The sequence below is a fragment of the Nylanderia fulva genome, unplaced genomic scaffold (genome assembly GCF_048542155.1).
Source record: "Nylanderia fulva isolate GAGA-0341 unplaced genomic scaffold, ASM4854215v1 Scaffold119, whole genome shotgun sequence".
NCBI lineage: Eukaryota > Metazoa > Arthropoda > Insecta > Hymenoptera > Formicidae > Nylanderia > Nylanderia fulva.
In genome coordinates this window covers 244,623-257,789 of record NW_028189398.1, presented here as the reverse complement: position 1 = coordinate 257,789, position 13,167 = coordinate 244,623, and the positions used below count along the sequence as shown (strand labels likewise).

At 26.6% G+C, this 13,167-nt stretch overlaps 3 protein-coding genes across 4 annotated transcripts; all 3 read left to right on the top strand.

Annotated features, from left to right (window-relative positions):
- Nucleotides 1-2,386: 2,386 nt before the first annotated feature.
- LOC114937551 (transmembrane protein 185A) lies at nucleotides 2,387-5,244 on the top strand. Of its 2 annotated transcripts, none has more exons than XM_085490006.1 (7): nucleotides 2,387-2,696; nucleotides 2,823-3,168; nucleotides 3,248-3,547; nucleotides 3,634-3,757; nucleotides 4,268-4,451; nucleotides 4,551-4,629; nucleotides 4,849-5,244. In XM_085490006.1, exons 1-5 carry the CDS (start codon nucleotides 2,659-2,661, stop codon nucleotides 4,435-4,437), a joined length of 978 nt encoding a protein of 325 aa, XP_085346132.1. In that variant the 5' UTR covers nucleotides 2,387-2,658; the 3' UTR covers nucleotides 4,438-4,451; nucleotides 4,551-4,629; nucleotides 4,849-5,244. The 2 variants fall into 2 exon arrangements, with proteins under 2 accessions (XP_085346132.1, XP_029166901.2); XM_029311068.2 differs by having other exon boundaries at nucleotides 4,226-4,451.
- Nucleotides 5,245-5,914: 670 nt separating this feature from the next.
- On the top strand, nucleotides 5,915-11,140 carry LOC114937552 (beta-catenin-like protein 1). The gene is made up of 9 exons (XM_029311069.2): nucleotides 5,915-6,031; nucleotides 6,407-6,789; nucleotides 7,945-8,276; nucleotides 8,572-8,795; nucleotides 8,874-9,056; nucleotides 9,522-9,669; nucleotides 9,965-10,131; nucleotides 10,212-10,395; nucleotides 10,883-11,140. The coding sequence occupies exons 1-9, from the start codon at nucleotides 6,002-6,004 to the stop codon at nucleotides 10,969-10,971; spliced, it is 1,740 nt and encodes a 579-aa protein (XP_029166902.2). The 5' UTR covers nucleotides 5,915-6,001; the 3' UTR covers nucleotides 10,972-11,140.
- An 822-nt stretch (nucleotides 11,141-11,962) lies between these two features.
- Nucleotides 11,963-13,099, top strand: LOC114937555 (cytochrome c oxidase subunit 5B, mitochondrial). Its single transcript, XM_029311076.2, has 3 exons — nucleotides 11,963-12,141; nucleotides 12,354-12,424; nucleotides 12,711-13,099. The coding sequence occupies exons 1-3, from the start codon at nucleotides 12,060-12,062 to the stop codon at nucleotides 12,915-12,917; spliced, it is 360 nt and encodes a 119-aa protein (XP_029166909.1). The 5' UTR covers nucleotides 11,963-12,059; the 3' UTR covers nucleotides 12,918-13,099.
- Nucleotides 13,100-13,167: the final 68 nt, after the last annotated feature.

Here is a 13,167-nt window from a genome sequence, read left to right as displayed (position 1 = left end):
GAACATTCGAGAAGTTTCCAGACGAGGATCCAAAGGAAAGAGACTAACGCCTAACTCTCGAGTCATTTGAAAATAGAAACGCAGACTTTTACAAAACAAAATAATTGTCTTTTTTTTTTTTTTTTTTAATATTATCCCATACAGCACCGTTAGATTGCAAAAACATTACAACAATCTTTCACCGCAATATTGCAAATTCACTGCAAAATGTTGCTACATCATTTCTGTTGAATTACAGCAATGTTAAAATGTCCGCTTTTTGGAAAATAATTAAATTATTATTGATTATCGTTAATATCTTTTATTGTACAATATTGCAAAAAATTATTTTATTACAGTATTATACCCAGCAAATACCAAGTTACAGTTATATAATTGTTAGTTGTAATTTTCCACTCAACAATATAATTCCCATACAGCACAGATTATTGCAATTATATTGCAGAAACATTGCAACGTTGTAAGTTGCAATGAAACATTATAAATTTAAGACATTGCAGAGATATAGGTGCACAAAATTCCAGCACAATTGTAGCAACATGACATTAATATTTCGGAAATATCGCATGTAATCCAAATTCTATAATTTATATATTGTACGTAATATATATAAATTAACTACAACGTATTTTCATTAATGATTTATTTACATTTATATACTTGTATATGCAACATTAGTTTATGGTTGCAATAACAATGCATTATTGCAAACTCATAACATTGCAATATTGTTGTAATATTTTGTTGCAATCTTCCAAAAAGCGGACATTTTAACATTGCTGCAATTCAACAGCAATGATGTAGCATTTTGCAGTGAATTTGCAATATTGCAATATTGCGGTGAAAGATTGTTGTAATGTTTTTGCAATCTATCGGTGCTGTATGAGTTGTTATAATACACGTATTATATTTTTGAGTGGGGATTACAACTAACAATTATATAGCTGTAACTTGGTGTCTGCTGGGTATATGTATATATATTACGATATATAAATTATAGAATTTGGATTACATGCAATATTTCCGAAATAGTAATGTCATGTTGCTACAAGTGTGCTGGAATTTTGTGCACCTATATCTCTGCAATATCTTAAATTTATAATGTTGCATTGCAACTTGCAACATTGCAACGTTGCTGCAATATAATTGCAATAATCTGTGCTGTATATATGGGATGCTAAACAAAAGAAGAAATATACAATTGATTAATTTAAAAATATATTTTAATATATTTCGTATGTAATTTAAATACAAAACACAAATATAAATTTTATATTTAATATAATTTAATTATAAATTAAATGGATGTGTAATATTTCGTAATAAATCAAAGTATTCATTTTCCGATGCACATATTTTATATTTAATAAATAATAAATAAATAATAAATAATAAATATTAAAAAACATATTAAAAAAAGATTACATGTAATTAATAATATTACTAATAGTTTGGACAACACCCATACAGCACCGATAGATTGCAAAAACATTACAACAATCTTTCACCGCAATATTGCAATATTGCAAATTCACTGCAAAATGTTGCTACATCATTGCTGTTGAATTGCAGTAATGTTAAAATGTCCGCTTTTTGGAAGATTGCAACAAAATATTACAACAATATTGCAATGTTATGAATTTGCAATAATGCATTGTTATTGCAACCATAAACTAATGTTGCATATACAGGTATATAAATGTAAATAAATCATTAATGAAAATACGTTGTAATTAATTTATATATATATTACAATATATAAATTATAGAATTTGGATTACATGCAATATTTCCGAAATATTAATGTCATGTTGCTACAAGTGTGCTGGAATTTTGTGCGCCTATATCTCTGCAATGTCTTTATAATGTTGCATTGCAACTTGCAACATTGCAACGTTGCTGCAATATAATTGCAATAATCTGTGCTGTATGGGCAAGAGAGATGAAAATAACAATAAAAAATTTGACATGTCTTCACATATTATGTTACCGTATATCAATAATCTGACTGCTAACATTTCTAAAACGCTTAAGAAAAAAGGATTAAAAATAGTAGGTTGAATTAAATTGCATCTTATTATTTGTTAAAATTTTATCACTGGCGATCAACACACAATTAATTGTGAAGATTTAATAAATAATAACTTATATTTATTTATAAATATATTTATTATAAATATATAAATATGTAATTTATTATTTAATTTATATAAATATTTAATTCAATATATAAATTTAGAAAAATGTAGGCAAATAAGAACAAGGAATAGAAAATATCCACCAATAGGAATAAGAAATAGTTTCTCATAGTACCTAGAAGTAACTAGTTATTTTTAGGGAAAAAAGAAAGAGAGAAAGAGAGAGAGAGAGAGAGAGAGAGAGAGAGAGAGAGAGAGAGAGAAATAAATGGTGAGGGAAACTGGAACAACCGAAAATTATTTCGTATCTTTCAGTATGTTCGAAATTTTGGTTGTGACGGGTTGTTGTAACTTATTATTTTTCTGAATGCAGCTACACGAGCTGTCGCTTGAACTTTTCCATAGTAATATTCATGGTAAATGAAAAATCTCATGCTCTTATCGTAGCATGTATCTCTATACGATAAATCACATAAAGATCTTCGATTAATTGGCCTACATAATCTGCTCTGATATAATTATGAATTTACAAACGCTTTTTCAAGACTTCAATCCAAGGTAACCCTCTTATTAAACATATACAGACTTATTTTGCAATAACATTTATACAATAATTATAATAATTATAATACTTGTTATATAATAAATAAATATAGTTATCATATGTTTATTTTTTAATTCCAGTAAATTTCTGGTACATTCCTGTTTGATGATATTTACATCCCTATTTGCTCTTCGACTGGATGGTTTTATAGAATGGAGTTATTGGTCGATATTCAGTCCAATATGGTTTTGGAAAGGTATGGTAATTCTGGGAGCTGTAGTAGGAAGTTATGTCTGGTGGAGACATCCTCACGCAAGATTGGAAGGAGATGCCTATGTACATTACAAAGCGATGTTGATAACCCTGGCATTACATTTAATTCTATTAATGTTTGAATTGTTGGTGTGCGACAAGTTAGAGTCCGAGAGACATTTGTGGATACTTGTATTCATACCTTTGATATTCATCTCGATAGTATCCATCGCAGTGAGTAATGGTCCTTTTGATCTCTTCAAACTATGGGATTGACAATTTATATTAATATTTTAACTATCTTCTGATTTAGGTTTGCATCTGGGCTGTAAAACACGATCGATCGTTTGAACTCGAGTTATTCTGCGCAGTGAATGTATTACAATTTATATTTTTGGCCCTGAGATTGGATGGTTTTATAACTTGGAGCTGGGAAGTTGTGTTCGTGCCAGTATGGGCACTCCTTTGTTTATCCTTAGTGGCTGTTTTATATGCAATAGTGTTTGCCGCTGTTTTATTAAGAACGCCTCAGATTAATGCTCGTCAAAGGCGGACCTCCTTGAATTCAGCATTAGCTTATACATTTCTCGTTGTTCCCGTATTAATATTCCAGGTATAACTGTGCATCTTTTTACTTAAGTTGATCATGATTTTTCTTTTGTATATTACATTATTTACTCATTTATTATTCTGCTTTAGGTACTACTAGCAAATAAATTGGATGGAGATATTTCAATAAATTATACAACAGTAGTGATGCCCCTCCTTGTGTCACATATGACTCTTATATTCATGTCCTTTGGTGCTAAAGGTGGAAATAGATGTAAGACAATCTTATAGACTGTTATTTAACAATATTTTAAAAATAATATAAAATATATAAAATATTTAAATATAATAAATAATATATAAAATATTTAATAATATTTTACATATTATTGATTATTTTTTAAATATTTTAATATTTTTTAAATCTGCATAAATATACATACACATGCATAATGTTAAAAAAAAGGACAAGGATTTATAAGGATTTATAAGGTGAATAATATACATCAAATCAAGTAAAAAATAATTATAAACATAAATCAAAAAACTTAATTTTATTAGAATTTAGTTTTAATTATTTCTGACACTTGTTTTTTTGACTTATTATTTATTAAGTATTTTTTACTCGATATATATCTACTTTATAGGTCCTAAATTCTTTGCTTTATTTCTATAAAACATACAGATATCTTTTTATAATTAATTTTAAGTAGAATATAAGAATAATGGAATTTTTGTCCAGGGTGGTTTGGTATCAGAAAAGACTTTTGTCACTTCCTACTAGGTTTATGTCCATTGCTTCAAGAATACGGTAATATTTCATACCAACCGAGAGATGAACGAGATCAACCACCATCTGAGCCAATGATTACAGAAAAGGGTGAAAAGCTTATAAAGAAAATCGACCTAATGAAACCTGTTGTGCCTATAATCTCTATAGATATGCCTGACTGATTGGCTAAAAACAGGTATTTATTGCAAAGACGCATTGAGAAATGTGCTATAAGCTTATATTTAACAATGTGATATAAATTGGCTGTCTAATGTTTCATTCTCTTATTTTACAGGGTTAACTCCTATATCTAAATATTATTTTTAATGCAATTGATTTATACAGAGGCCAAATATCTGATATAAAATAGTCAGGTAAAATTTTTATATAAATAATACATAAATATTATATATATATAAAATACATAAAAAAATTAAATATGCATATAGAATATATAATTAAATATATGTCATAACAAAACAGTATATAATTTTTTTTATGTATTTTATGCAAAATAGTATGGGATTGCATTAAATATAAGATAATAAATTTAATTAATTTAGCTGTTGCTTATATTAAATATTTTATTTTAGGCTTTATCAAGCCAAGAGATTATATTAAGTGGATGTGTTGGCTGGGATACAAGACTGAACACTTTGCATCTTTAGGATAGCAGGATGTTTAAAAAATTAAAGAAGAAATCGTAAAAAAAAGCTGGATAAATCTAGAAAAGGCATGTTACTGTTAATATTGCTGGACATTGTAATATCAAATGCCCAATCATTTATTATATATTGTAATGTAGAAATAATATACAGACTGTTATATCACAATAATATTATGTATAAATATTAAATATTGTATGAATCTACCACATCATAGGTAGATAAAAATGCTAGTAAAACATGTTTTATATATGTATATTTAAAGTATATATATATATATATATAAAACATTTAAAAATATAATAAAATTTCTATTTTTTGGTATCAACAGCAATTAATTAATTTTATTTAGGCTAATATCTCTTAAAATGTGTATATGTGCCTATAGAATATATGTATAATATATGTATACATATGAGACTATTAATAATTTCTTTCAAATTATTAATAATTTTGTTTAATAATTTTGTACTGGAAATGTTATAAATGTTATGAACAAAAGTACATGTATTGAATTTTTTATTCGATTATCTTTAAAAATTATATATATATATATATATATGTGTGTGTGTATATATGAATATTTTATATATTTTATAAAAAAAATTCTCAAAAATGAAAAATATAATAGTTTAATTTTTGTAAGAAAAATCAAATTTGAACAAGTAAAAAAATAATTGCACATATATAATAATATATGAAGTATTCTATATTAACAATAAATATAAATCTGGCGTTATTAATAAAATTAATAGTAATTTATTTTTATTTAATTATATAATAAATTAATGATTATATAATAATAATAATATAATAATTATATAATAATAAAGGTTTATTTATTTAAATTAAATTTACGTGTACCAACAAATTTTTAAAATTCCCTATTCGACAGCCAATCTCATTACATTGCATCTAGTTTTTTTGTTGGAAAGCTTTCCAACATAAACTTTCCCTAATCCTTCAAAATTCATTGCATATCCCATCTGATACTATCAAAATATCAATGACATAAAATTGTTTTCAATTCAAATTGTTGACATTTTTTGCTCGTAATTTTTAAACGATTCGAGTTTGACAAATGGATATCGGAGAACTGTTATCTTATAAAGTGCGTATTACAATTTTCCACGCAATAATTTATTAGTATTATATATGCATTGAAATATTATATACCTACATTAATTAATTTAACCTCACAATTTTTTTGTATATGTATAATATTTGCTTCACAAAAATTTTCTTCATCAATTCCGCAATTTATCTCTTTATCACAAGTAAAAATAATATATGACAAATAATAACATAAGTATACATCATGCGATAATAATATGTGCAGCCACCAATTTTTTTTTATAATATTTGCTTCACAAAAATGTTCTTTATTCCGCAATTTATCTCTTTGTCACAAATAAAAATAATATATAATAAATGATGATGAAAAATAATGACATAAGTATACATCATGCGATAATAATTTGTACAGCCACCGAATACCCCAAAACGACCAGCAGCAGGAGAAGAGGATGACGAGGATGAATGGGAAAATCCGAAGAAACCAAAAAGAGTGATAAAAACTCCGTACCATGCACGTCAACGACAGCCCAAGGAAGTTGAACCAATATCTTCCAGGGACAGCGAACCTCCCACACCTGTTAGAACTGCAGCTGTACCCTCATCGACTCAGGATGTGATGGAACCTCAGTTGACGGAGAAGGAGAAACAAGATATACTGAAATATGTAGAAACTGAAGCCCCCGAGGTCGAAGCACTGGACGAGGCGACGCTTAAACGTATGATTCTTTTATTCGAGAAGAGAGGTCTCAGAAATCAAGAGATGAGAGTTAAATTTCCAGATCAACCAGAGAAGTATGTACATATATATTATATAATATTGCAGTGTTATGCTTAGATGATTTTAAAATTAGGTAGATAAGGATGAGATAAAAATATGTAAATTTATCTTAGATAAAATAAAAATGATATTGTTTTAGATATATTTAAGTATTTAAGTATTTTGATGTGCTATGATTCTAAACCAAAATTATCTGAGAATTATTCTATATAATTTAGTAAAGGCAATACTTTTTTTCATCTAAAATGCAGATATAGATACATATTTTTATTATTTATATAAAGATAAGATGACACCAAAGTTTTATCTAGATGATCATCTATATCATTTTATTTAGATAACAGCAAATACTGAATAACATATAGTTAAGAAGAGTTAATATATTTTTAAACATACATAAAATCAGGCTTGGTTAATAACTAGTTAATTAGGTAAAAGTTAAAAAGTAACTTTTAACTTAGCTTAGTTAATTTTAAATTTTAAATGTATTAATTTTTAACTTTAACTAGTTATTTTTGACTTTAAATTTATTAACATTTTTCCTAAGTTAAATTTTTTTATTTCTGAATATTATTTATTATTGTTTTTTTATAAGTTATAAACATATTACTTTTAAATTAAGGTATTATTAATTTTTGTTTATTTGTCATCAATTATAATTACCAAAAAATATATTTCTATATAAAAATCAAAATTTCTTTGTTATGTGTTATATAATTTTAAAGGAATTAAGGGGATCCTAAATGCACGGGCGAACTCCGATAGGGTTAGGATCCCCTTAACAAACATAATTCTAATATAAATAATTTTTAAAAACGTAGTGATGAAAACTTAATAAATTATTTGCCAGTACGATCAAGTGAAGTGTTTATTATTATTTTATAAATAATTTTTGTTCATGCAACTTTTAACTTAACTAAATTAATTTTATAAGCAACTAACTTTAACTTAACTTATTGTTAATTTTAAAAAATTATTAACTTACTCAATCCTGCATAATTTAACGATATTTAATGTTGTTATAATTATATATCATTATATATATATATAATGATATATATAATGATATATAATTATAACAACATTAAATATCGTTAAAAGATATATAATTATTTAATTAATCAATCTTAATATATATAATTATTTCTCTAAGCTTTGGACTTCTACAGATTTATGGAATCTGAGGTTGAATTGCACGAAACTCTGCAAGAGCTGCATATTGTAGCGACTAATCCGGATCTGTATCAATTGATGGTGGAATTAGGCGCTGTGCCTTCCTTGCTCGAGTTATTATCTCATGAGAATACCGATATAGCAGTCGGCGTTGTGGATCTTCTACAAGAATTGACTGACGTAGATATATTACACGAGAGTCAAGAAGGTGCGGATACACTTATCGATGCTTTATTGGAGCAACAAGTTTGTGCTCTTCTGGTACAAAATCTTGAGAGACTTGATGAGACAGTGAAGGAAGAAAGTGACGGTGTTTATAATACACTTGGTAATTATTTAGGGGAAAGTACCCATATTGAACATTTAAAAAGTCTTCAAATATTTTCTTTTGACATTCTTAGGAATAAAATCTTTAATTAATATATTAATATATTGATTATACATATTTTATAATAAATTTTATAATATGCTATATATATATATATATATATATATATATATATATATATATATCAGGTATTATTGTGTACTTGTTATAACTAAATTTTAAAATATTTTGAAAACATAATATTATAATATCTTGATAAACAATTTTTACTAAAAATGATGATTTTAATTTCCAGCTATTTTTGAAAACCTCCTGGAGTTTAGACCAGACTTGTGTGCAGATGCAGGAAAACAAGGGTTAATGCAATGGCTACTGCGTCGAATTAAGACAAAAACACCGTTTGACGCAAACAAACTTTATGCTAGTGAACTCTTATCTATACTTTTGCAGCACACACCAGAGAATAGACTTCTTTTAGGTGACTTAGATGGAATTGACGTTTTGTTACAACAATTAGCTGTATGCATTTATATTTTTCCTAAACTTTTATACGCACGTTTAACTAGGTTCAATCAATTAAAAATTAATTATTTACAGTATTATAAGAGGCACGATCCGCAGACTGCAGAAGAACAAGAGATGATGGAAAATTTATTTAATGTTTTATGTTCAAGTTTAATGGCTACTGTAAATCGCGACAGATTTCTGCGTGGCGAAGGTCTTCAACTTATGAATTTAATGTTGCGAGAAAAGAAAATGTCACGGAATGGATCTCTCAAAGTAAGTTTGTCTATAGGATAAGGTTTAATTATTAATCATATTAGTTAATAATATATTGTTATTGTTGTTATTATTATTATTATTCTTAATATTATTATTATTATTATTATTATTATTATTATTATTATTATTATTATTATTATTATTATTATTATTATTATTATTATTATTATTACTACTACTACTACTATATACTATTACTAGTACTACCGTTGCCACTGCCGTTGCCGCTGCCGTTGCCGTTACCGTTACACTATTACCGTTACCTGTTACCGTTACAGTTACACCGTTACTGTTACCGTTACCGTTACACTGTTACCGTTACCGTTATACCGTTACCGTTATACCGTTACCGTTATACCGTTACCGTTATACCGTTACCGTTATACCGTTACCGTTATACCATTACCGTTACCGTTATACTGTTACTGTTGTTATTATTATTATTATTAATAATAATTGCAGGTTTTAGATCATGCTATGAATGGTCCAGATGGAAGAGATAATTGCAGCAAGTTTGTAGATATTCTTGGATTACGAACAATATTTCCTCTGTTTATGAAAACTCCAACGAAAAATCGAAAAAAAATGCTTACTGCAGAAGAGCATGAAGGTATTTATATAAATTATTGGAAACATACATAAGATGATTTATAATTGTATATTTTATATTTATTAATAGCATTAAAAAGCAATGATTGTAATTTTCGCTTAAGTTTGAATATAGAATGTTTGTATCTTTCACATAATGTTTTATGTTTAGTTTATGCATGGAATAAATTTTATTTGACAGAACAACTCTAATAATTGCTCGATAAGTTGGTTTTTTTATCTATCATTAGTTGTATTTAGCATTAAAAAGATTTACAGAATAAACTGAATTGTGAAAATAATAAATATTTTTGCAGAACATGTTGTTTCTATCATAGCAAGTATGTTGAGAAATTGTAAAGGACAACAGCGTCAAAGACTACTTAGTAAATTTACAGAGAATGATTATGAGAAAGTGGATCGATTAATGGAATTACATTTCAAGTATCTTGAGAAAGTAGAGGAAGTAGAAAAGAATGGAAAGGTATACATATGCACCATAAAAATATATTTAAAACAGAAAATTGAAAATATATATTTTTATAATTTTATTTTGATCACAAGGAGGATGAAGATGAAGAGGAATCCTATCTAAGAAGATTAGATGGCGGATTATTTATATTGCAATTGGTAGATTATGTACTTTTAGAAGCATGCACTGGCTGTCCACCTGCAGTTAAACAACGAGTAACGAGAATCTTGGCACAGAGAAGAGCATCTCTTAAAACAATTCGGCACATTATGAGAGGTAAATTGCATCTAATAATCATTTAATTCTAGATTAAATGTCATCAGAGTTGGGTAAATTATAATAACAAAAATTTATTTTTTATATAGAAATGTATTTTTTTGTAATTACAATTATGAAAGAAAAATAGAAATTAATAGTATATAAAACTTTTATTATCATATTTGTAAGAATAATGTTCTTATTAAAATTTAATCATTATTAAAAAATTAAATTATCCAATGTTTAATATTTTATAAAAAAAAATAATGGCGTTCAGAGATGAAAAATTGTTTAAATGAAAAAAATATATATATTTAAGTTGAATAAATAACTAGTTTAAGTTAAAAATTAAGATATTTTTAATTAATTAAGCTAAGATAAAAGTTATTAACTTTAACTTTTTTATTTAACTTTTAACTAAAATTAAATATAATACCCAACCTTGAAGAATTTTATTATAAATTCATACCAAAAAATACTTATATATTTTTTATTTAAAAACCAGAATATGCTGGTAACTTGGGAGATGCTGGTGATACAGAATGGAAACAAGCAGAGCAGCAACATATCTTACAATTAATTGACAAATTTTGATATGTATTTTCTATATTTATGTCAAAATATATCATTGTAAATCGCATGATAAGATAATTTAGTAACTTTATATTATTATATACCTAATGTATAATGTAATAAAAGGTATGTTGTAATCATTACATAAATGTGTAGATATATTAAAAATAATACTATTAATTGAAATGTAGTCACAAAAAGAGATATATATAAAATCTTATTGAAATCCGAACTGAATCAACTTTACACATGTTTTGATACATGCATAATAAAAATATATATTTAATTTTTAATTTCTATGTTGGATGATATTAAAATATGGCATATATATGCATAAGTTTCTGAGAATAAAAAGGTGAAAGAATATGCTTTAATAGCATAAGTAAAAAATTTGTTAATGGATAATCATATATAACAAATATATAATAACTTTTTATATTTTTATTATGATTTATTCTTATTTTTTTATTTTAATTTTATTGTTTTTTTAATTATTTTTATTAAGATTTTTATAATTATTATCCCAAGTAGCAAACTGACATTAAACGTCAAAATGACGTCATTTTGACATTTTTATGATGTCAGTTTGGTACTTGGAATAATAATTATAAAAATCTTAATAAAAATAATTAAAAAATCATAATAAAATTAAAATAAAAAAATAAGAATAAATTATAATAAAAGTTATGATGTTATTATTTTAACGTTTAATGACATCAGTTTGCTGAGATAATAATTATAAAAATCTTAATAAAAATAATTAAAAAATCATAATAAGTAATAAAATGTCATTTAATGTCTAATGACGTCATTCGACGTCAAAATAACGTATGCTGGAAAAATCATAATTTTTACTTTCTGTCATGAATATATATTATTATTGCATAAACGAGCGATAATGTTATGCGGGATTTAATTTTTGTCCAACTCCGCGTGAACTGTCAAAAATCATCTGATCGACACGAGCGCTGGCTACGCGCGCGCGCGTAATTCCCGCGTTCCGAGGGATCTCTGCGCATGCATATTATTCGTGACTAAAAATAAGGACTTAACCCAATCTTGGGGCCGAGACAGATAGTCGCGTACAATTTAATTCTGCAGTCTGAAAAATGGCGTGGTTATGTGCCCGTAGCGTCCTTCAAACGTGTCGACGGCCGATTTCCTACAGCCTCGCGTGTGCTCAAAAAAAATGTAAATATCTTCCCTCGTGAAATTTCGTTTCTCTCGTATTACGACACCACGTTTCACCTCCCTTATACACTTTTTTGGACGTACTCCATATTACGTAATATATTTTTCGTTCGCCTAATCATTTTCTTCATCTTTTTTTTCAATCCTCGTTGATGATATTTTGCGGAGAGAAAAATTCATTTTCATACGTTGACATTGATTTTTCTCGACAGTCGCCGATTCCCTGGATCATGCCACTGGTTTGGAAAAGAGGGAGATGCTCGCCCGTTTAGCCGGTAACGATGTAAGTTTTGACGTTTCTCGTATAAATTCGACTGATGCAGAAATATTTTTCTTTCGCTCTATAAAGTCCTAATAATATAGTTTTATATTTTTTTCCATTTTATCGTAGACTTATTTTTGTAGATCTTTCGTTTCATTCTGTGTACATTTTTATTAGAGATTAATGTGATAAATATTAATGAAAATTTCTTAATAAATATATTTTCCATTAATAAATATTATATTTATGAAATTATATTAATGAAAAAAAAAAAACCAATATATTTTGTTAACTTACTCTTTCCTAGGATCCCTACAATTTGACTATAAAACGACGACCAGATAGTACAAAGGAGAATCCTAATATAGTCTATAGCGCATTTGAGAGTCGTATAATGGGATGTATTTGTGACGAGGATGCATTGCACGTAAATTGGATGTGGTTGCATCAAGGTCCTCCACGTCGCTGCGAGTGTGGCCATTGGTTTAAGTTGGTTGAGAAAGCACCTATATAATATACTTAAGGATGAACTAGTGGGTTGTTTTTGACATAGAATTAATATTATATTAGACAGTAATTACATCTATTATCATTTATTACCATATTCTCCTTGTGTATCCTATCCAAAAACAAAAAAAAATAAGAAATCTTTCATTGTATGGGAACTGCAAAAATAAACAAATATTGTAAATATTATGTATCATATATAATTTTTCATTTTGTTGAAAAATTCACAATTCTTTTTATTACTAAACTATAACATT

What these genes read in the sequence shown, in the direction of transcription:
- LOC114937552 (XM_029311069.2), top strand. Translation starts at nt 6,002, where the DNA reads ATGGATATCGGAGAACTGTTATCTTATAAA. An exon ending in TTTCCAGATCAACCAGAGAA is followed by an intron (nt 6,790 to 7,944) that starts GTATGTACATAT and finishes GGACTTCTACAG; the next exon opens with ATTTATGGAATCTGAGGTTG. An exon ending in TACTGCAGAAGAGCATGAAG is followed by an intron (nt 9,670 to 9,964) that starts GTATTTATATAA and finishes ATATTTTTGCAG; the next exon opens with AACATGTTGTTTCTATCATA.
- LOC114937555 (XM_029311076.2), top strand. Translation starts at nt 12,060, where the DNA reads ATGGCGTGGTTATGTGCCCGTAGCGTCCTTCAAACGTGTCGACGGCCG. An exon ending in CGCGTGTGCTCAAAAAAAAT is followed by an intron (nt 12,142 to 12,353) that starts GTAAATATCTTC and finishes TTTTCTCGACAG; the next exon opens with TCGCCGATTCCCTGGATCAT. An exon ending in CCCGTTTAGCCGGTAACGAT is followed by an intron (nt 12,425 to 12,710) that starts GTAAGTTTTGAC and finishes ACTCTTTCCTAG; the next exon opens with GATCCCTACAATTTGACTAT.
- LOC114937551 (XM_029311068.2), top strand. Translation starts at nt 2,659, where the DNA reads ATGAATTTACAAACGCTTTTTCAAGACTTCAATCCAAG. An exon ending in TCTCGATAGTATCCATCGCA is followed by an intron (nt 3,169 to 3,247) that starts GTGAGTAATGGT and finishes CTTCTGATTTAG; the next exon opens with GTTTGCATCTGGGCTGTAAA. An exon ending in TTCCCGTATTAATATTCCAG is followed by an intron (nt 3,548 to 3,633) that starts GTATAACTGTGC and finishes ATTCTGCTTTAG; the next exon opens with GTACTACTAGCAAATAAATT.